Raw genomic sequence first — 22,816 nt, forward strand, 5'->3', positions numbered from 1 at the left:
GTATAATGTTCAATAAAGACAGTACCAAGGTTGTTTGCTTCTAGATGGAAGTGGTAGTAAGAGAACAGATTGAAAAACAATACACTGTAAATAGTCTACATGAGGTAAAATAAAGGCAAGAAGAGTATTCTCTGACTTTGATTTCTTTAATGACAATGGCAGTAAGGATAGCTATGATGTGCTCCAAAAGAAACGTGAACCTTGTCCGAGATCTTGTTTTACATCTCAACTATTATATTAGAGATAAAGGAGGTATACACACTATAAGACATCACAAAAACAAAAAATTCACATCTTGAACCAATTATGTATCAAGAATCTCATTTTGATATACAGTATTGTCGATTACATGATTTCCTGATCATATCTTGCTAACAGCCCCACAAACACAGGCTATAAATTGCAAAAAAAGCAGATATATTTAGTTCTTTACACCCTCGGCCATCCAAAAATTTTAAATAATTCAATGTATAGTAGATTAACTTATGGCCAAACAAGGTAGGAATTATGTATGCACAGTACCTGTATTATTGTGACGGTGGTTTCCAGACATAGAAGACAACCAGAGCCGTAGACAGGATTATCAATGGTGGTGTGCATGGGTGTTCAAAATGGAGTAACTGGAGTTGCTGAGAACATGTGATGGGGTCAAGAGCCTGTTGGATAGCAACTTTTGTATTACAGAAAACAAATTTTATACTGTATTCAGTACATTTTCAACTGTGGACCTTTTTCAATTTGAATACATGCCTGATAGACAGCTTTCAGGCCGATTCATTATCATGTAAAATAATTAGAAATTTGGACTTTCAAAATCCTTAAAAATTTATTTTCAGCCAATATAATGGTCTATATGTAAAAATATATAGTAACAGTACCATGTAATACTAGGAAAGCTTTTGTACGCCGACATCGTTGATAAAGTAAGCGCACGATAGACAAAATTGACACAGAAACAGATTGCTTAATTAGCTGTTATTGGTATTTTGGGCTTATTTTCTAAAACACGGAATTTAACAAAATTCGGGAGACCCGGTGATTGCATGGAAATTCAGGAAACTCCTGATCAAATCAGGAGGATTGGACATATGCACTATTATGTATCCGTTAATTGGCAGGGTATTTTTTTTCTCATTTTGTATTATAAGCTAATAACTGACTTGAATATACAAAGTATTTTTCCAGGATACAAACAGCATACTGTATCTTAAATCATTTTATTAGTTTGTGGCTAGTGGTCTCCCTATAATTAAAAAACACTTTTAATTAAAGAATATTTCAGCAGCCCTTGATGAACAATTTTTTCATCTTTTTGTTTAATTACAAAAAAAAGTGGTCTTTAATTGGAGGTGAGGCCTGTATATTCATACCTTCTTTCACCTCTAAAAAAAACCTCGTATTTTGTATGATGAATGTTCAAGCCAGACTTTCATATCAATTGTTTCATATGCCAGTTAAATAAATGGCACAACTTACAAATTTTCATGTTGAATCTATTTCTCACATTTTACTGAAGACTATATTCTTCAGTAATTATCAAATAAATAAGATTTAAAAAAAAAAAAGACTAGTGTCTGACACATCTTTAGAGTTGAATTACAATTTATATCAACAAAAAACAACCAGTGTTAAACCGCCCTCTCTAGCTGTCTAACCATATCCTGTGGTAGTCGTTGGCACCGAATCCAGCATTGCACTTGGGGCATTTTCGTTGACGAGTTTCATAGCGCGTCTTAATGCAATCAAAACAAAACACGTGGTAACATTTGGATAGGATGACGTTCTTTCGACCTTTCTTACAACATGGGCATGTTAACAGATCCTGAAAGAGACATATTAATAAAAAAATTTTATATTGCTAATGTTCACCATTCAAATAACAATTTACCATTCAAACAGTAATCATTACATGCCAGTTTGGATTGGAAAGATATGTTAAATAGTAAACTAAATAATGAATGAATCACTGACCTCAACTACACACCACAAATTAACATAATTATTTAATACAATACCCACTGGACTTAATCTCGAGGAGAAGCCTATCTCGAATTGAAGCTCACCTCTTCAGTTTGCAAAATTAGCCTCGAAAAGAAGCCCATGGGCTTCTTTTCAAGATAGCATAGGCTTCTTTTCGAGATAGTACAGTACATACTCTGTACATGAATATCAGAGAAACAAAATAAATTAAAAACATGCTTGGTTTATACAGTAGTTTCGGTGATTTAATGCTGGTTAATACACTCCAAGATGCAGATTGATGTTACAGTGGCCCTGAATTTATTGTTTTATAGTACATTTCCCAAAATTTTCAGCATTCATTTTGAAAAGAAGCCCCTCCACTTTACTTTGCAAAAAATAGAAGCCCAGAGCTTCAATTCAAAGTTTTACGGTATATATAATTAGAAAATAGAATTAATCTCTATTAGGCCGAAGTTTGATAATCTGTTAAATTTATCATACTCAGGAGTATGAATGGGTACCTGGTTTCCTGCTCCTGCACTGTTATAGAAGGAATACTTAAACATTTGGACAATAATCAGGGATAAAAAATAAGCTCTTTGTGACTGAAAAGAAATGCGCTATACAAATGCAAACTAACATAACAGAATAAAAAATTAGTAATACTGTATTACACTATAATGTCATTACATATTACACTATTCATCATCATCATCAGTATCAGTCTGTCAGGCTCTATTCTGATCTGTTCTTTGCCAGATTTGCCCAGTTCACACCAAGCTCCTTCTGGAAAAGATCACTCCATCTCTTGTTAGGTCTTCCTCTTTTTCTTTTGTGTCCGTATTGCGTCCATACTGTTAACTTTTTGGCCCACCTGTTATGGTCCATGCGAGCTACATGGCCTGCCCACTCCCACTTTGTTATAGACAGTTTTTAAGATACATCTTTATCTTTGTTGCCTTTCTTATATCTTCATAACACTTAATAATACATTAAATCCTATTTCAAAATTAAAATGTTTTATTTATGCATTACACATAAATATCAAGGGTAAACATTTTGACTAATATCATACAATCTGAGTGGCCTTACCTTATATGTTCTAATTTCTTCCATTAAAACTTCATCAGCGCTGCTTGTTAACTCAATTCGTTTATACCTCTCCACCTTGCGTTTCAAACTAACTATTTCCTCCTGAAAAAATAAATTCCAGATATATAAACTGATTACAAAATTGAATAAGATTGTAGCTTATTTCTCACACCTTAACACAACTCCATTTTTAGTTTGTTCTCTAGATTTATTTAATATAAGTACTTATACATTACTTTTATTTATATATATTTCAACAGTATGTTTGTTTATATTGCTTTACTCTCTAGCTTTTTTGTAGATCCACAATGGTAATTATGAGTTTAATGTAAGGAGTTTAACATATACAGTGGATGCGGTTTTGCCAACCTCGAGATCAGAGTTTCAACCTTTCACTGTGCATTTGCTTGTCTTTGAGCAAGGCACTTTATCTACATTGCTTTAGTCTACTCAGCTGTATCAATGGGTACCAGCAAATTGCTGGGAGTAAACTGCAGAGGACCAGCATGACACCCAGGGGGAGCATCACACCCTTGTCTGCTTCATGCTACTTGAAACTGGGGATAAACTCCAGCCCACATGAGCCCCGTGCCTCGACGAGGATTGACTTACACATACATCAAGCAAAAGCATCACTTTATATATACGGGCGGATGAACTCCTCGGAGCCAATGGTCAACCATGCTTTAGTTTATGGAGTAGGTTTTAGTTTCATAGGACAACAACACCTTTTTTCAAAATGTCAAACTCAAAGAGCTCAATCACTAAGTGCATAGAGGCTTTTTTGCATTATGCATTTTTACTATTATATTATATATATTATTTGTTAAATCATGTACACAATACACCTTTTTATGTAAAAAAACCTTTATTATTCACCTAAGATGAGCAACATTTTGCTCATATTGTTACATAAGAGCTAATCATTTCATATTTTTTTGATATTATAACATTGTTTCTGAAATAAAGAGTTTAATAATTAATCTGGATTGATATGTTGTTCTAATTAGTAAACCAAATCACCAACCTGTGATCTCCTGAACTTGTGGTTTTCCTGCTCAACTGCACTGCTGTTTTCCTTGACCAGTTTCTGCAGGTCAATAACCTGCTTCGACAATTTTTCATACTGGAGTTTTAGATCTGCAGTCGACTGCGAGTTTTCCATTGCCTTTCAAATAACCCACACATTGTTAGTAAACATCATTGGGTAAACAATATTAATGAAAATGATTTTTTAAATTATATAATTATGATGGGCTAGACATATGTCCAAATGAGTATAACATGAGATAAAATCAGTGGTAGGCATTGGTTTGTTACAGAACATAAAATATATTTATTGAAAAACACATATGAGGCTTGCTGTCCCGAAATCAGCATATTGTCACTAAATGTTAAACTGAGTGATAAGAATGTGGCAGTATTGTATATTTTAGTACAGAAGAAAACTTTTACTCATAACTTTGGCAACAGTAAGTCGATTTCAGTAAATCATTTCAAAGCTTATAATGTTATTGCAAAGTCAATTTTCATGTTTTGGTCACCGATGCCCCATATTTGATCCTGTACACGGGATTTAGCTTTATTCATGCTGACCAAAGATACTACAAACACAAGATAGAACACTCGCATAGTAAAAATGAGGCGAAAATCGTGCCCAATGTAGGCGGCGCCCTTCCTTTTAACCATGCAAGTTTTCTATACTTCATGCTCAACGTACAGGGCGCCCTTTCTGTTTGCTAAGTATATCCAGACGCACACGGCGCCCTTCTTTTTCCACTAATGGAGGAAAAATTTATCACTAAAGTGTGTCCGGCCATACGATTTTGCGCTATATTGTTGTTTTCTATACTGATCCATAGGCTTAATTTTGTGTTTTATTTGGATAATAGCAACGATTTCCCAAGGAATTATGTATTCACCGTTGTCACTGTATGGGTACAATTGTATTAATTGTACAATTGTGCACAATTTTTTAATTGAGAATTCATAATAAACTTGGTAACAAAAGTTTGGTTGAAGTTTTTTTAGATCCAGCCGTAAGGGACGTCCCATTGTTTGTATTCCCACCATGCATTTCGGTGGAACGCTTTTTTTGTGCGGAGAACTCTACCTTGTGTTTCTAGTATCTTTGACGCTGACAACTGTCGTATATTTATCCATCATTACAAGACACAAGCGACACAAAATTAAAGGTGATTATGATCATAGGTGTAAAATGAAATTTTTTCATTTATACATTTCTCTCATAATAGCTTTTTTTTTTTGTCATCTTTTAGATGCTTTCCATCAATCATATTCTTAAGACAAAAAAAAACAAAACAAAAAAAAAACAGGTAAAATAGTTATTGCTTTTTGAATGCGATATTCTTGTTCAGTTACTATTTGTTAAGATTCAAATGAATTAAAGTAGCAATTACCTTTTTCCTATTTAATTCTGATGCATTTTGCCTTAATGTAAGCTCCTTCTCGATACTACCAAGTGTCGTCTGTAAGATTCTTTCCTTTTCCTCCAGCTTTCTGACCACCTGGTTCTGGGCATCCACCTGTGACTGCAGCGTGTTCACCTGGTCAGCGAGAACGTCTTTCTCTTCCCGTAGAAGCTTATGAATCTGATTTGATTTAATTCTCTGTAATATAAAGATTATGATTATGATAATCATGATTATAAATTTTTTTAAATAAATTTTTTTTTTAAACTTTTCCACCTGCCCTATTTATCATTATTAAAAAAAGAAGGGCAAAAAAACTATTTACTTTATTTGGCCTTATGTAATATAAAGATTATGATTTAAATTTTTAAAAAATATTTTAGGTAAACAAATCTGTATAAATATAAACAATTTAAATTCTATAAAGACCACCTAATGGATTTTCCTGCTAAGCTCCACCCCTTGAATAGTATTGAAAATGTCCCACAAAACATCAGTGTACACAAATGGGACACACATGTATTCCTTCTGAATAGTCAGTACAGTTGGTAAGTTTAATCCTCAGTTGATTTAATAATGCTGTAGAGGCTCACCTTTTAGAAAATAGTACATTAGACATCATAGGCTTAGCCAGCAAAGCGTCCGGCCGTCTTTTGGACGACCTACAACTATCAACTAATTAGGACGCCCACTTTTACCGTGATGGCTTGTACGGCTTGGACTAATCAGTTTGGCCTAGCCTAATTGGGCCGTCTACCTTTAGTAAATTCTTTATATTCCTCAAATCTATCGAATGTTACATTATACTAAAGCTAAATCATATTTAAGTTTGATAAAAACAACATTTATTGATTGAATGGACGTTGTTTTCGTACCAATATTCGGTGTGGATTCCCAAAGATGGGCGTGGCCAGCCCATCGGCTCAGTGCCACGCCACTAGTTTTCATTTTGGACAGCCTATTTCGTTTTTCTGGCTAAACCCCTGCTGGACATGTAGATGGATGGATAGATAAATGGATAGATATATGGATGGATAAGTGGATCGATTGATCGATGAAGCACATTAGAAGAGTGTGAACTATACATGGTATATATGTTTAATAATCGTCAAAAATCAAATGTTGTTTTTGGATGGGACTATCAAGGTACATTGTTGTGTCAGTCAATCAATTAAATCAATCAATCAATCTAACCCATAATTCTATCAATTCATCATTCAAGCAATACATTAAATTTAATCAAACCAATTAAATTGTTTGTACATACCTCTGACATTAACTTGAAGTTAGCATCATCTTTCTCCCGTAGCTGCTGCAGGAGTCTGGTATTCTGCTCCTGCATATCTTCAAATGCTTGACCTGTGACATCCATCTCAGACAATAATGCCTCTTCCTCCTGCGAACACCAAAACAATAGTAATAAATATAAAAAAATAAAATATCTAGAATAAAAAATAACAGTATGCCTAAAATATTCAAGTTACCTGCTTCCTGTCAGCTAGTTTCCTCTGAAGTTGATGCACCAGTTCATCCATACTACGGATCTTCCGCATGGCATCTTCGTTTGACAGATGTCTTGTGTCTTTCTGGTCTCTGTCCTCCAGTTGCTTGACCCTTGCTCGCAACTCTTCTAGCTCTGCCTTGGCTCTTTTTTCAGCTGCTAGCAGCTGAAAACAATCAATTATGTCTATCAGTATTTAGCATTTTTGTATGATATAGTAATATCTTTTGTTCTTTAATCTGGATAGTGCAAAGTCTAATTTGAAAAGTCAAACCATTTAATAAATTCATAGTCCAAAAGTGTCTGTTGTTACTTATATATATTTTTTATTATTTGTTAGTCTTTCTCATCAATGTATAGTTTATAGTGAAGAAGTCTAACTGAATACTGTACACTTAAATACAATGTGAACCCTGCCACACATATAGACACAAACAATATGAATAAAACATCGCAACCTCTGTTGGTTAACTTGCAACAAATTACCATCTCTACAGAGTTTGTTGCTTGAATTTGTTTTGGCCATTTACATCATATAATGTAAAATTTACCATTGCTTTCTCGCGCTGTTCTTTGGGAGCACCTTTGTACATGTCTAGGAGTAACTTCATCTCCTTCTGGTTTTCTTGCGATTTCCTAGACACAAAAAATATAAATATTCATAGCACATAATCAAGGTAATTTTGGTGCAAACTGAAAAGAATGAGATGGCTCAACCAATTGGGAACATCCATATAATCAATATCATATTGAACTTAATAGAGGGAATAACTGTTCATTGTTATCACCACAAAGACTGTATTCTATTTGATTGTAACCAAAGAGTATAGATAGCTAAGAGAAGTGCACCATGCCTGCAGTTATGCCAAGAAAGGTGTTCCCACTGCTACATAGTTAAAGTTCATAACGTGAACGCCTTACTAAAATAAAAGTGCACCCGCTGCAACTTTGTACTGATTAGAAGCATTTGCACTATCAATTGTGTGGAGACCAAATAAGTTGGTCAGATGGCAGCGGGTACCCTCCTATAGCAAGCTGCGTATCAAGGGACACTGTTTGTTTATGCACAAAAGTAGCAGAATGTTAGTTATCGATTAATTATTTATATTTGATTGAATTGTAGACCTCTTGTTTTCATGTTTTTGTTTGTTTTTTTCTTTTTTTTGGTTATTTGCAATCTTTGTATGTATCTATAGTATATTGTTTAATTTTCTGTGTGTAATTTTTGTCATGATAAAAAACAGCATGTATTTGTAGATTTGTGAATAAATAATGTTTTACTACTACTATTCCCTATCCATACACATTGCTGTAACCTACTTTAGTTGAGCCTTCAAATCCTTGATAGTATCAGAGTCTGTTTTGCAATCCCTTTTCTCAACTTCTTTCATTTTCTCGCGATCTTTCTCTTTTTCTTTTTCTTTTTTCTCTTCCAGATGCTCTTCCTTTTTAAGCTGTTCCTTCTCTTGGCTGCCCTCCCCCTTTTCAGAACCAGTACTGGCTGAGCTGCTACTACTGTGGCCATGTGGCATGCTATCTCTGCGACTTGCTTCATGCCTTAACTGAAAAGAAGCAGATTAAAAATTCATTTTACTTATTGTTGTGATCACATCTATTAATATACTGTAGCTGTAAAGTGCACCATATATCTTACAATATAAATTGAATGGAGTTAGGAATGGGCTTTTACCCAAGGAACAGAAAATGCAATCAAAGATGAGCCTGCAGGCCTAAGCTAGACTAGATTTTCTATTTTGGGGTTTAGTGTGGGTCCAGATAGTCCAGGCTAAGGTCAATGTAGCCCAGGACAAGGCTACCTATTGTTTTGATGGTAAATTTAAATGCAATTTATTTCAAATTGCTTCCATATCTCTGAAGTTAAGAGTGGAGCATTCTGAATGAAAATTACTCAAAAGTTAGGATAGGCTTATACCCAGGCACTGTAGGCTTAAACAACAGTATGTGATATAATGCATTTATGTTTAATCAGACAGTCAGAATAAAATGCAATCAAACAAAGCAACAAAATTCCTACTTGCTTTAGAGGGTGTGAAATTATAGTTCAGATAAAAATATTCGCAAAATAATAATAATAATAATAATATCACAAAATTAATCAGATCATAGTTGATTGCATATGCTTTACAAAGAAAACTCTATCAGTTTTGCCGCTGTATTAGTTCTGGGGATCCATCCCCCAAGTGTGCCAATTAAAATGAATTTGTTTAATTGATAGTATGTACCTAAATACTACAGTACCATAATTTTTATTATAATTATTATTTTGCTAATGTATGATAATACAAACATATCATAGATATGGGTAATGGCAATATATGAGTAATGGCAATTAAAGTAATAAAAATGTTGTAAACTACAATGAATATAGTATGTAATATACTAATTTAGCATTAAATGGAGTTGAATGAATGACCTTAAACAAATGTTTTTATTTAAGAGTTAAATAAAATATAACAATAGTAATCACGTTCATCTTTATGCTATTCTTCAACCCCAACATCCACATCATCCTCATTTGTCATTTTCATCTTTGTCGTCGTCATCATCATCTTCGTCGTAAATTATTATCATGGTAAATTATCATTGTAAATTATCATCATAATCAATGTAATTACAGTACAATATTCATTCATACATATATCGGAAATAATAACAGCATAATATAAACAGCAATAATAAAATTATACTTGTTAAATAACAATTAACAACACAATAATAACAATAAGAAAAAGAATAGCAAGAAACTTATTTATAGAAGTTTAGTTTCGAGGTGGTGCATTTGAACACAATTAATAGATAATACATTATTATACAGTTGCTTTACTATAGAATACAATATATTATATAAATATACATTACTAGAAACCTCAACTATGTTTTCCAAACTACACTGAAGTCTACCCTTAACCACTGCCATCAATTTACCAAGGGAATTGGCTATTCATTATACAAAAGTATGTGAAATAAAAGTAAAGTTATTTCCTTCCTTTGAAACTATTGTTTCAACTTTGTGAATACTTATTGAGATACAAGCTTCTGTACACATGGTATACTTTTTCACAAGAAGTTAAAATTCTGTAAATCTGCTGCAATGAATTTGGCTTTTTTTATATACAGAGTGTGTGAAGCCTTTTTTTATTCCATAAAAGGGCCCGTCTGTTTAAGAATTAGAGCTAGCATCAGAATGTGTTTGTCCTCACAGACATTAAGTTGAATCATTCAAAGCTCACTCATTTAATACTGTTCTAACTATATACACATTGATCAAAATAACTGTTTTTATCACTTTTATTGTATAAGTACTTAGCTCTATGCAATGTTAATCAGTTACACTGATGAGGTCCTCAGGATAAAGTATTCATTAAAATAAATGTTCCGAAATATGTCAACCCTTTCTTTATTGTCTCTGACACACACTATTCTTTATAATACATGGAACATGTGCAACACACTATGATTATTTTATATAGTAATTGATATCAATCTTTTAATGATTATGGGTAATGAAGTATAGACCATATTCTACAACCTAGTATAGCTACTTATGTTAGTTTCTGCAGAACAAATCGTAGTTTATCTAATAATGCTCTTAATATTAACATAAGAAAAAAACATATCTTAATGAATATATAATAATAAGTTAGAGAACTAGTTCAGTCAAAAAAAGCAAGCAAAGAAAAAATGAAAAAAAAAGGCTAGAAAACAATCACCGTACAGTTAGAATATACAATAAAAGGATTACAATGCCTTAAACGACATAATAAACAGAAGTAACCCGCTTTTTAAGAATAAAATATCAATGCTGCAACAGAAATTATATTAACTTAACAATCAAAAAATAATAATATAAAGAAATACTGTTGCTACGGAGCAATGAGCTGGTCATAATCATGACAGGAAGTAAAAAGCGGTATAGGACTGAACCGACATGGATTTTAAAAATTTATATCGCAAGTTTTCAGCACCAGAATGCTTTTCAAAGTAGTAGTCAAGGCTGACTGATACATACCTGACCATTATTTAATAATTAGAGCATTGAATTTCTTAATTTAAAGGATTGCAAGCATTACACAAATAAGCAGTGATGTTTCTAGTCTACGTAAGTTTGATAACAGGAAAAAAACCATCTGTTTTTTGTTTTTATCAGTGGTGACATCAGCCCCATGTGCTTAATCTCAAAAACAGCCCACCTCGAAAAGAAGCCCCACTCTTCAGTTTGCAAAAGAAATCTTGAAAAGAAGCCTAACCTAATCAAGATAATATGGGCTTTTTCTGCTTTACTGTAGTTCTTACATTCATACTGATGTTATCGTTTATGATATGATAACATGTCAGTATCAATACTATTTCAATGTACAGAATTTTGAATTTCATAGTTGAAAAATGTAGTATAGTAGCAATTAAAAAATTCACAGCATTCATTTTAAAAAGAAGCCCTCTTCTTTAGTTAGCAAAAGTAGTCTCAAAAAGAAGCACATCTCAAACACAGGCCCATCTCGAAAAGATGCCAATCCAAGAGTGCTAAAAAAACAGAAGGCCAGGGCTTTCATTTAAGGTTTTACGATACTGATGACATGTGATCCTTCAAAAAGCAAAATTCAATAGTCTAATTTATTATTGGTCAGTAATATGCAGACAGTATATCTTTAGTAAAAATTAAGGCTGTGTAAAAAGAAAGTTGTTTGCAAAAGAAAGTTTTCAGATTTAATTAAACCATCATCACATATATAAATAGAAACAATACACTAGACTATGGAGGCTACTCTTTGTGTATTGTATTATATTAGAGCACCCCAAAAGAATACACATTTGATAAAACAACGTATAAGATACAAAACAATGCCATTGATTAAGAACTACTATTTCTAAAACCATAAGGCCTGCTTTCTATACTCCCGTAATCTTACCTTGTAGTTTCCTAAATCATGTTTTAGCTGTAATGAAATGGTTTCCACAATCAGACAACATACAAAATGCAAACAAATAATGTTAAAGTTATACCATCACTAATATGTAATTATATATTCTCTATCATTTTTCAGAAATCAGAATACCATGGAGGAAAAAAAGCAAGGAACACAGACCCATGGATAAAAGATAAAAAGTTTACAACATGAAAAGGTAATCGCTTTAACTTTGATAAGATGCAACACAGGAATAGTAATAATATTAGTTGTAATGTAGCCTCCCTGATATTTACTTTGTTGAGTTGCAAAGTTCGTGGTATATAAAAAATCCAAATAAATACATGTTGTAATAAGGCACAGCTACTACACTTGTAACAATGCATTTTTTTTACTAAACTTTTAAAATTTACCTTGTTAATTTCCAGGTGAGCCTCTCGTAGTTTGCGCTTGTATCTGTTGATCTCGCCTTTCAGCTGTTGGTTGTGGTTCTGAAAACTGGAGACTAGATGTCGAAGTTCTCTGTTGATTGGACCTTGGAAATTAAGGCGAGGTAAGTTAGTCAATTGTACATAAGATTATGATGATGTGACTATGTTACAAATGTTTATAATTACATAAGCCTTCTCTTCTTCAGATAATATGTCAACAAATATAAATTCAAAACATCCAATAAATATCATTTATTCACTCATCACTGGGCAGGTGTTGCTATTGGATACTAAGTCATATCTTACCAGCTTGCTCATTGGCTGCCAGATTTTGCTCAAATTCTATCCTCAGCATTTCATACTCTTTGCGCACCTGGGCCAAGGTGTCTTCCAACTGGATCACTTCTAACCTTAGTTTCTTCTGGCATGTCAATTCATCACTCTAAATATTAAGAAGCAAATAAACAACCATTTATTCACATACACGTGTACGATAAGCAATGGGTTATCTAGATCAAAGTTATAAGACCAGGTTTGGGCCAGAATACGCAAATATGTGGGGATCTGCCACTCCTCCCACACCACAAGTCTGTTTAATTTCGCAGAATATGCTGTTGCCTATTTATACTCCTGAGAGAAACAAACATTTAGAAAAAAGGTGTTTTTCACAGCAAGGGTTCCAAAATCAGAGCCACAGCAACAACTTTCCAGTAGATAAGCAATAGATAATTAAAATAATGATCTGACTTTTTAATAATTATAATAATTATTTGTTTTTATCGCCCTCACATTCAATTCAACAGCAAGCACATTCACCCAATTACAGAATGGTAACGCTGCTATACCAAGTCTATAAGGCTTAGGAAGTGGAGTTCTGAATTTCAAGGGAAAATCTTGGTGGCTCACAAACTTTTGACCCAGTACTCTAGGATTTAAATGAATGCTAAAACCCTACTGAGGTTGATAAAATAATAAATTGATCGACTGACTGACCGGCCTGTTGATCAAAGTTCATATTTGTATGTGTGCAGGGACTCCAACTCACCTCCATTTGTTCAATTTGTCTAAAGTGAGCATTCTTAGTGGTTGCCAGAAGATTTCTTGATTCTTCCAATTGAGTTCTCATGTCTTGTGCTTCTTTGTAGAGCACTGTGAACTGCGACTGAAGACACTTGTAAGGGGCAGTATCCAAGAGAATGGATTCAGGAATATGCTGAAGCTAAATGAAAGGAAACAAAAGAAATCAATTTGCTAAATTAATGACCATTCAGAATTTAAGTATGATTTATATATGACTAATTAACAAACCTTCAGAAAACTAATGAAAAATTTCAATTTAATAAATTTATGACCATTCAGTATGATATGTATGTATGACTAATTAACATTCAAACTTTCAGAAAACTACTGAAAATTTTCATTGGTTAATAAAGTTGTCTTTTTTCGGTTTTAATACTTTAAGTTAAAAAGTTGCAACAAATAGTGCAGTCTTGTAAGAAACATCCTTACAGCATGACTGGAATGCTTCAAAAGAGATTAGAGAAGTAGCCCATGAAATTTGGGAAAAAATAGTTCACATGGCTTCCATTGGGCGATGTGTTTTAGGCCTTGGCTGGCTAGCGTCACTTCTTCCTACCTAGCCTACAAAACGACTAGGCCTAGCTAAGAGAGAAAGACAAGCACACATCATACGTACGGTATGCCTATTAAAAATAATTATTGTTCAAACAAATCTGTTTTACGAACAACCAATTTCCTTGGTTTGACGACGTACGTTAAATTTAGTTTCTGCTATAGCCTGTTTCAAAGTTTTGAATTTCCAAGCAGTATTTGAAGCAAAGCAATCTATTGCCGTCCTGTGGCAATTCAGGCCCGGCAATATGGTTGCCAATAGACCAAATTAGCGATCAACACTGTTCAGCTATAGTGGGTATTCGAACCAAAACAAACGCACGAAGATAGGCGATTTACACAGTAATTTAAGAAAATAGCCTTTACTAAACGCCTCATACACACTTTGTGTGTAAAGTTGAGTGTGATTTAAATTAACAGAAACCATTGTTACATGTTTATGAATGTAACATCATCTTTTCTCTACGATTGTGCACGCCAAATGTGAAATATAACGAGAATAAATCTTACTATTTTGGGAATGAAACGTACATTGGTCGCGTCTGCCTGTGTTACAGCACGACGACGGCAGCCGTGTATTCACTCACAGTGAATCATGGCGTTGGTCGATGAATGTGCTTGTTACAAAACTCATGTACTTGCAGATTTCAAGGAGAGCTAAGTTATTCAAAATAATTGAATAATGTTCCTAAATTAACACCAATAACTTTGGCAGACAGGATGTCTAAACAAGTAAAAGACTCGACGACAGCACGGAGCTGAACGTTTACAGTCAGGCCTCACTCAATCATCACATACAGCCATGTCGCGTTATCGTGCAACAAATGTCAGAGGCCAAGGCCTAGCCTGTAAAAACTCTACGTATATTTAACTTAATTTTACATGAAAATCAAATCAAACTTTTGATAGTTCTATGAACCTTCCTTAACCTATCAATGTTTTAAAAAGTATCTTAACCGCGTACTTTTGTTTTTTTGCTTGTTTTCCTGGACCATACAAAAACTTGCAACGTTATAGAATAGGACTTTTAGGCTCTGTTTACAATTTTACACCCATTCGGCCAAATTGTGATGACATCATCTTTCATCGTTAATTCGGTCTATTGCCGACATGAAATTCATGGGCTGGAGAAGATTACACTTGTGCATAAACACCCATGAATCCCAGTAACCAAGGATCTGAGCTAATTGAAGCTATACTAGGCTCTATTTTTTCCATCACGTTTAACTTTTTCCTATATGATTTTATTATTACTTTGACATATATTTGTCTTTGTCAAACTCTTGGTTTATTTCATGTAATACATTTTCTCTAAAAAAAACAATAAATTGAATGAATGAAAAAAAGACTAACAGCTTTTGGGAAAGGTAATTTCTATGTATCTTATAAATACAGACATGCCAACCCTACAAGGCCAACAAGTGGAGTCTTCCTAAGACATGGTACCAATTTGATCGGATTGTAAAATGTAACCATTTTGACTCACAATCAGCAATACCGCCGTACAAAACTAGGCCCTAGGCCTAGACAGAAAATCAACACTGCGTACCGTAGGCATCACATATGCCTACAGTAGTTTTGATTTCAAACTGACAGGGTCCACTGACAGGATACTTTCCGTTAATAACTTGCATGTTTGCGTGAGTTTTAGCTTCTTTTTTTTTGGAGGAAGCTCAACACTACTACTCGTTTATCAAGCATTGCCTAGGCCTACATCCATATCAATCTCATTGGACTCCATTTTCGAAATCATGCTTTACTAGACTGTTGATGTTACGAAATCAGTAGACCATGGAGCACTATACAGTTCAGAGTGCATGCAGTGCAACTCTGACTGCTGACATCAATTTGGCCAATGAAATTTGTTTTCTCGAAATCAGTAGACCGTGGAGCGCGAATTTATTTTTCATATACAGTTCAGAGTACAGCGAAATTGGAGTGGTTGGCATGTCTGTAAACATTGGGATTTGATTTCTAGACTTAACAAAACTGTTTCGAGACTTACATCCATTTTCACTTGTTCCAATTCCTTTATCTTCTCCTGATGTTGCTCTTGTAGCTTCTCAAGCTCCAACAGACGTTTATCTGCCAGATCCTTGTGATCATCCAGTTCACTAACAATGCCTTGAACCTTGGGAAAAAAAAATTAACAAAAAACTTTTTAAAGAGCGGAATGGCAAAACTGCATACAATTAATCTTAATCCTAATCCAAAATCACATGTATATCTACAACACATTATTGTATATTCAACAGTGACTTTGGTAGTCTATGATTGAGATACCCACAGGCATAAACAGATTTGATCATTATTACATTAACTATAACACCCTTTAAAAACCAGAACCACCCATTAGTAAATTAACGACAACATATATGTGTGCATCCTCATTTCTTTTTCCTTTTTAAGGGTATTCAAGTTAAAAGACATGAGGTAGTAGTTGGTAAGTATTCACAAAATAGACTACAATGCAATCAAACAAGGTTATGGTTCTTTGTGCAAATAGCCAAATTTATGAAACAGAAATTGATACACTACTTACAACTTATCACATACACTTTGTGTCACCAGTTACATAGCAATAAACTGTCTAATTCACTACTACTAATTCTGAATGAAACGCATCAAATCAACACCATGGTACTACCTTGTGTATGTTAATTCTCACCTGTGTGTTTGCATATTCGCCTGATGTTGCTAGGGCTCTGTTCTTTAGCTTCGTATAACTTTCTTCTAGGAGCTGCTCAAGTTTAAAGGCTCTCAACTTGGCCTTCTCCACGTCATACTGGACATCATCCATTAAGTTGGTCAGCTCTGCTACTCTGGTCTCTGCCGCTAGCAGTTGATCAGTTTTCTCTGTGAACTGAAAATGTGAATTATCATAATATATTCAAAAGTTGAACAAGTAAATCGTTATTTTATTTTAAAATACTTTTTTTGCAGTTGAAATTATATTTTTTTATTATTATTATTTTTTTTTTTTTTTTTGTCAAGAGGTTTCCACCATGGTTTCCTCTTGAACAGTTTGTCAAATTTTCTACATAAATAAATATATAAATATGAGTGATTAAATGTAATACTGATACTGGTACAAATAGCCATCTTTAGTAAGACATTTGGGAGACAGACTTGTTATCATTTGCTGGATATTGCATTTGAAATGTAAACATTTTGAAGTGGAAAAAACTAGCTGTAACATTGTTACTGTCATACAGGGCAATAATGTATTAATATCAGTAGAGTAAGAATACAGAATTTAACAATAAAGATTAGAAAAGCCAAAAATTATAAATATGAAATACCTTGAGGGTGGTCACATGATGTTTTGCTTGTAGGTCAGACACTAATGTCCTCAGTCTTTTGTTTTCTGCTTCTAGGTCAGCATTGACACCAATAAAGATTTCCTCTTTGTTTTCTTCAGCTGTGATTACAATACATCAATTTAAATATTAGATATAGCTCTTGGTCCTGTATGTGCATAATGGCCCCAGGGAACAAAAAAAAACTTTTCTAAAGATGTAGGAGATTAATCCCCAGTGCAATGATAAATTTTTTTATGTTTATAAGTTTATAATCCATACATTACTTTACTGGGATGTACATTATTTTCTCCAGTGTAATGACAAATTTATGAGGTTTATAAGTATAAGTTTATAATCCATATATTACTTTTCTGAGATGAAAGCTCACTATACAAATGCTCAGGTTGTAGTGTAGATTCTTAAATTAGTATATTATTGCAATTATATAATTGTCTAAAATGCTAATATACCTTATTGTATCATTCCAGAAAGAGTTAGAATAATGGTAGAGCAAATGAAACAAGAAACTACAGTACATTATATGATGATAAATTCATTAAAATATTGTATATAATTATTTTAATTTGAAGTTTACTTAAGATACATTTTGACAAAGAAAAACAGTATATGAGTACAAAGAAAAAAGAAAATAAATAAATTATAATCTGATATAATACACATAATTTGAAAGTAAGGAGGAAAATTGTATAGTGTATATTCACTTAATGAGGTATATATAACTGTTCTTATACAAGAAAACTGGAAATACTTTAAATATATTGAACTACTCTGTCACACTCACTAAAAGTCTATTCTGTAAACTGTGACAAGTAGTACAAGTTAAAACTAAATATGATAATATCACTTACCTGTACCACCCTGTAATTTCCACACCAGCTTCTCATACTTCTGCTGGACAACGTCAAATGCCTTCAGGAGATTGGCAACTACCTTCTTGGAGAATTGACACCTGTCTAATAACAGCTGATCAATTTCACTATGATCACAAGTCATGAGTTCTGCAAGGAAGCTTGATATTGATCGATTTTCTAAATGGAGGAACAAAATAAGAAATGTTAAAATTGTTCGAAGGAAATTAGAAGATAAAATATCAAGTCAAATTAAAATCAAATCAAATATTGTTTAAAAATATCGTCCTTGTAGCTTTTCAGCTAAAACTGACTGATATATGACATAAAATGAACACAACATGGTTACATTACAACTATGATAAATAACCTACAAATTGAACTTAATCTAATTATGTAAATTACAAAAATGCAAATTGAAAAGATGAATTAAGTAGAAAATTAATTTTAGGATATTATGAGTGGATATGGTACACTATAAAATACATTCTAAAATAAGTATACTGATTCTCATAATTTTACATCTGATTTAGTATATACTATATGTGTGTGCGAGTGTATGAAAATAGAGACACACTATACTCCTATAGGAAATAGAAGCCATAGAAGCCATAATTTTGTTCAAAGAATGGCCTTTAGCACTCCAGGCTTCATGCTATTTTTTTCAGGAAATAATGGCTCCTTCAGCCTCAGAGAATAAATATAATTACGTACTAATTGAAATATTTGTTTGTTTATTATTTCCGCATTGATCGGCTGAGACACAAAGCTAACACCATTCCTATTTGCTTTGCACAGGTACAACATTGGCAGGGAATCAATTTATGACTTAAAAAGTTGGTAATTCATTAAACACTTGAATTGTTATGTTATTGTTTAAATGCGACATTAAATTGTTATTATTCGCTTTTCAAAATTTTCTCACAGACAATACATCTTTATGGTTCTGTCCACAATATCAAATTGTATGTGAAAAATCTGTGATATTCCCACACCAGTCACTCATCGCAAAAATTATTTTTTAGTTATTAATACAGCGTTAAACAGTAAAATGATAGCTATACAGTTACAGGAGTTTAAACATACAGCTGTTTAAAGAACAATATTTGAGAAATCAGCCTTCAAAGTTTTCGAGTTCGGGCATTTCTTAGGCAGAAACCATCACCAAATTGTTAAAAATGTTTATTTTAACATTGAAAATGGGGAAAATAACAGCAAAACTTGATGTACAGATATATAAAGGTTAGTTTAGTGCAATAAAATAGATTTCCAAAATTTGGACATTCCAGCATGCTTTGGCCATTACCACTGAAACAGGATGTGCAACGAGTGACTGGTTGGGCTTGTCTTTGCCACATATATTGGCAAGATGATGTAATATTGTACACACAAATATTAGCATGTCATATTTAGTTGTCACATAAAATTGAATGTGTGAACAAAACTGAAGAATGACTAAGATCAACATTGACGAAAAAATATCACCTTTCATTTCAAGTTCGAGATTTTTTTCTTCTTCAATCTTTTTCTCAGCATCTACTTTTTCATCCTCTTCTGTTTTCTCTTCTCCATCTTTCTTTTCATCAATCATTTCTGCATTCATTGTAAACTGTTGTACAAGTATTTTAATGTCTTCATCAAGCTGCAAAAAATAACATTATCAATATACAATAATTACTTATTGGTTGATTACTACCAATCAGGGTATTATAATAATAAACTTGTATTAAAATCAAATGAAACAGAGTAGAACAGTAAATAAAAAATATAGGCACATATATCATATATGAGGCTTGCCATCACAAAGCCAGTGTATTGTCACTAAAGGTTAAACTGAGAATGTGGCAGTATTGTCTACTTTAGTACAAAGAGGCCATAATACTCATAACTTTGACAATAGTAGGTTGATTTCAAGTAAATGACCCATCATTTTAAAGCTTATAAAATGGAGAATATGAATACTGTATATTCAAAAGTCAATTTTCTTGTTTTGGTCTTGTTTTGGCATGGCAAGAACCATATCATCTTGTATTTTTCTTCAATACAATTTCGCCATTTATAATTTGGATTTGATGACAAATTTGAGGATGATGATGTGACAATGATGTTGACAATGATAACAACGATGACGACAGTAATGATGCTGATAGCTTTGACATGATATTCAACCTGGTATGGAGAAGCCATTAGTGATACATAAACATGTAAATAGATTCTTTTTCATAGAAAAGGTATTCTCTCCAACAAAACTCAAACCTAAGACCTTCCAATTGCCGTTTGGTTGCTCTACTAATTGTGCTACGAGGCCAAGCTGGTATTTTCCCTTGAATTTTATAATATAACAATAATTTTAATAACTATAATATGCAATTACTTTCAATCACATCATACAAAACATTGCTTAGATTAAGACTTCCATAAGTGGTTTATAAAGATAGCTTTTTGGTGATGATCTGCATTTTCATCTCTCATTTGCATAAAACCCACTTGTGTCCAGTAAAACCCACCTGTGTCCAGTAAAACCCACCTGTGTTCAATAAAACCCACCTGTGTCCAGTATTTATTGACCATACCAAGGAGACTCTCATCCATGCGCTGCCTCTGCTGTAGACTTTCAATGCGATTTCTAAGTTCATTTTCCAGCAGTTGACGTTGTTCCAACCTATCCATTAGCTTCTTGTTCTGTACCTTCAGCACCTTGATGTCTAGTTCCTCCTGGAAGTTCGATAAGAAGAATACCATTATTATTAAAATTAGGTTTGTCTCTCTCCACCTATGAAAAATGGGTACATATTAAGATGTGAATGATTTTAAACAAAATCGGGAAATAGCTGCTCAACTAGAGATAATCTCTCAAGGGAATGGAGGTCTTTGGAGGAAGTTGCAGATATGCTGTTCTGCTGAAGCCGTTTTAGCCATCAATTTTACCGGTAAAAATAACCATCCAACCAGCAAAAATTTTAAGTTTGTAAAATAAAAAAACTACTGATTGGGCCTATATAGTCTAGGCTGCCTCTTTCAATAACTTGACATCATTCCAAACTATGCCTAGGCTATGAATATATCTGTTGTTGTTTCTTCAAGTCATTATAACCCCACTCAAAAGGGGTAATGCCTGCCTCACATTGCACGCTTTGCTGAATTTTCATGGAAAAATTTATCAGTAAAAATGTTTCTTCAATTGGGAGAACACTGAGATTGTGTATGATTGATTCAGTATACAATAGTCAGGAAAAAATGCTGTGCGTAATTCTTTCAAAAATGGGTATATGCACTACATAAGAAAACAAAATTGATAATTAAAAAATTAACTATGGAAATTTGACATGAAGCAGTGAATGGTTGAGTTAGACGTAAATAGACAATGACAAACTATGTTTAGGCATAGTAGAACAATATCAAATACAGTGCTGGTAATGGCTGAGATATTTTAGTAATGTTAGCAAAATTATAACCATTCTTTGAATGAAAAATTTGATAACAAATAGCACTGTGCACGCCATACAATAACATAATTCAATAACAATCCAATTGACACTTACCATAGATGAAACTGGCCCAATTTGGGTTGGTTCTATGTGAAACTTTTTGGTTGGAGGTTCTTCTGAACTAGAGTTGGATGACCCCTGCCCAGTGTCCTGAGCTGCCTCTCCAGCTGTTCTTTTACTTGCCATTCTGTCTGGTTATGAGAAATAAAAAAAAGACCTAGAACCAGGGCTGGAATAAGGGCATAACCGGCATTCGAAGGCATTGACCATTACCCCGGAGGCATTTTAGAAAAACAATTTACACATCACAATGTAATGCATACCGGTAATTAATTTTGATATTTATGCTTGCTCCAAACCACTAAATGTACTACTGTTTAGCTATAATAGTGTAAAGATAACATTTGGTGCTAGAGGCATTCGATCAAGATAATTTTCATGCTCGGAGGCAAAAAAAACATTTTTTCTAGGCCTGTCTAGAACATTAAGGAATGCATATAAATTTTTACTTTTTCATGTATTTTATTTTTACTTCTTTTATTTTATTTTAACTTCATTTCATCAAAGTTAAAAATGCCAATATTTTGCCAACAGGAAAAATTACACACAATAAACATGCACACAAAATGCACTCAATAAATCAAGCCTTGTTATGAAAGTTACCTAGGCCTATGGAGTTGTTTCTGGTTGTTAGAAAAATCCTGCTCTAACTTTTTGATGAGACTCTTATGGAACTGGTGAAAGTTTCTATCTAGGCCTATACATATTAGCCAAGCCCTATATTCTATTACTACTATGACGTTATAGGCTTACTTCATTATGCATTTAAGCCTTGTCTATCTAGGCCTAGTACTAGCCTAGCTAGAATCATCCGACCTGCAGAAATAAGCCTAGCTAGGCTAGGCCTAGCTAGTTAGTAGTAGAGGCCAACATTTAATCGAGCCTAGGTGATCATTTGCTAATATAAATGTTAACATGAAACATATTTAGAAACAAATATAGTCATTATAATAGTATATAGTCCGTCATTACCTAGCTAAACAACCACAATCTATAAATTAATAGATATTTAAACGCTGTAATTTCATTGTGACCGCTCAAGTTGACTTGACCCGGATGAATAATCGGAGTCAGAGAGGTCAGTTATAGACTGATTAAAGAGCGAACACTACGAACTTACAT

General features: G+C 33.3%; 1 protein-coding gene across 2 annotated transcripts; it reads right to left on the minus strand.

Moving 5' to 3' along the window:
• Positions 1 to 811: 811 nt before the first annotated feature.
• On the minus strand, positions 812 to 22,779 carry LOC117114072 (E3 ubiquitin-protein ligase BRE1A-like). Of its 2 annotated transcripts, XM_033257604.1 has the most exons (20): positions 22,667 to 22,779; positions 21,689 to 21,825; positions 20,694 to 20,861; positions 19,632 to 19,788; positions 18,147 to 18,326; positions 17,278 to 17,396; positions 16,644 to 16,838; positions 15,981 to 16,106; positions 13,389 to 13,562; positions 12,650 to 12,785; positions 12,326 to 12,447; positions 11,916 to 11,942; positions 8,308 to 8,549; positions 7,539 to 7,623; positions 6,971 to 7,153; positions 6,754 to 6,882; positions 5,475 to 5,684; positions 4,082 to 4,222; positions 3,055 to 3,156; positions 812 to 1,822 (listed from the first exon to the last, which is right to left on the minus strand). In XM_033257604.1, exons 2-20 carry the CDS (start codon positions 21,818 to 21,820, stop codon positions 1,643 to 1,645), a joined length of 2,808 nt encoding a protein of 935 aa, XP_033113495.1. In that variant the 5' UTR covers positions 21,821 to 21,825; positions 22,667 to 22,779; the 3' UTR covers positions 812 to 1,642. The 2 variants fall into 2 exon arrangements, with proteins under 2 accessions (XP_033113495.1, XP_033113496.1); XM_033257605.1 differs by lacking the exon at positions 11,916 to 11,942.
• Between the last annotated feature and the right edge of the window lie 37 nt (positions 22,780 to 22,816).

Source organism: Anneissia japonica, unplaced genomic scaffold, assembly GCF_011630105.1.
Source record: "Anneissia japonica isolate Jap-2015-1 unplaced genomic scaffold, ASM1163010v1 scaffold288030_len866700_cov218, whole genome shotgun sequence".
NCBI classification, from domain to species: Eukaryota; Metazoa; Echinodermata; class Crinoidea; order Comatulida; family Comatulidae; genus Anneissia; species Anneissia japonica.

What these genes read in the sequence shown, in the direction of transcription:
- LOC117114072 (XM_033257604.1), bottom strand. Translation starts at nt 21,820, where the DNA reads ATGGCAAGTAAAAGAACAGCTGGAGAGGCAGCTCAGGACACTGGGCAG. An exon ending in TCTCGAACTTGAAATGAAAG is followed by an intron (nt 18,327 to 19,631) that starts GTGATATTTTTT and finishes TCCTCCATTTAG; the next exon opens with AAAATCGATCAATATCAAGC. An exon ending in AACAGCGCGAGAAAGCAATG is followed by an intron (nt 7,154 to 7,538) that starts GTAAATTTTACA and finishes GATTGTTTTCAG; the next exon opens with CTGCTAGCAGCTGAAAAAAG.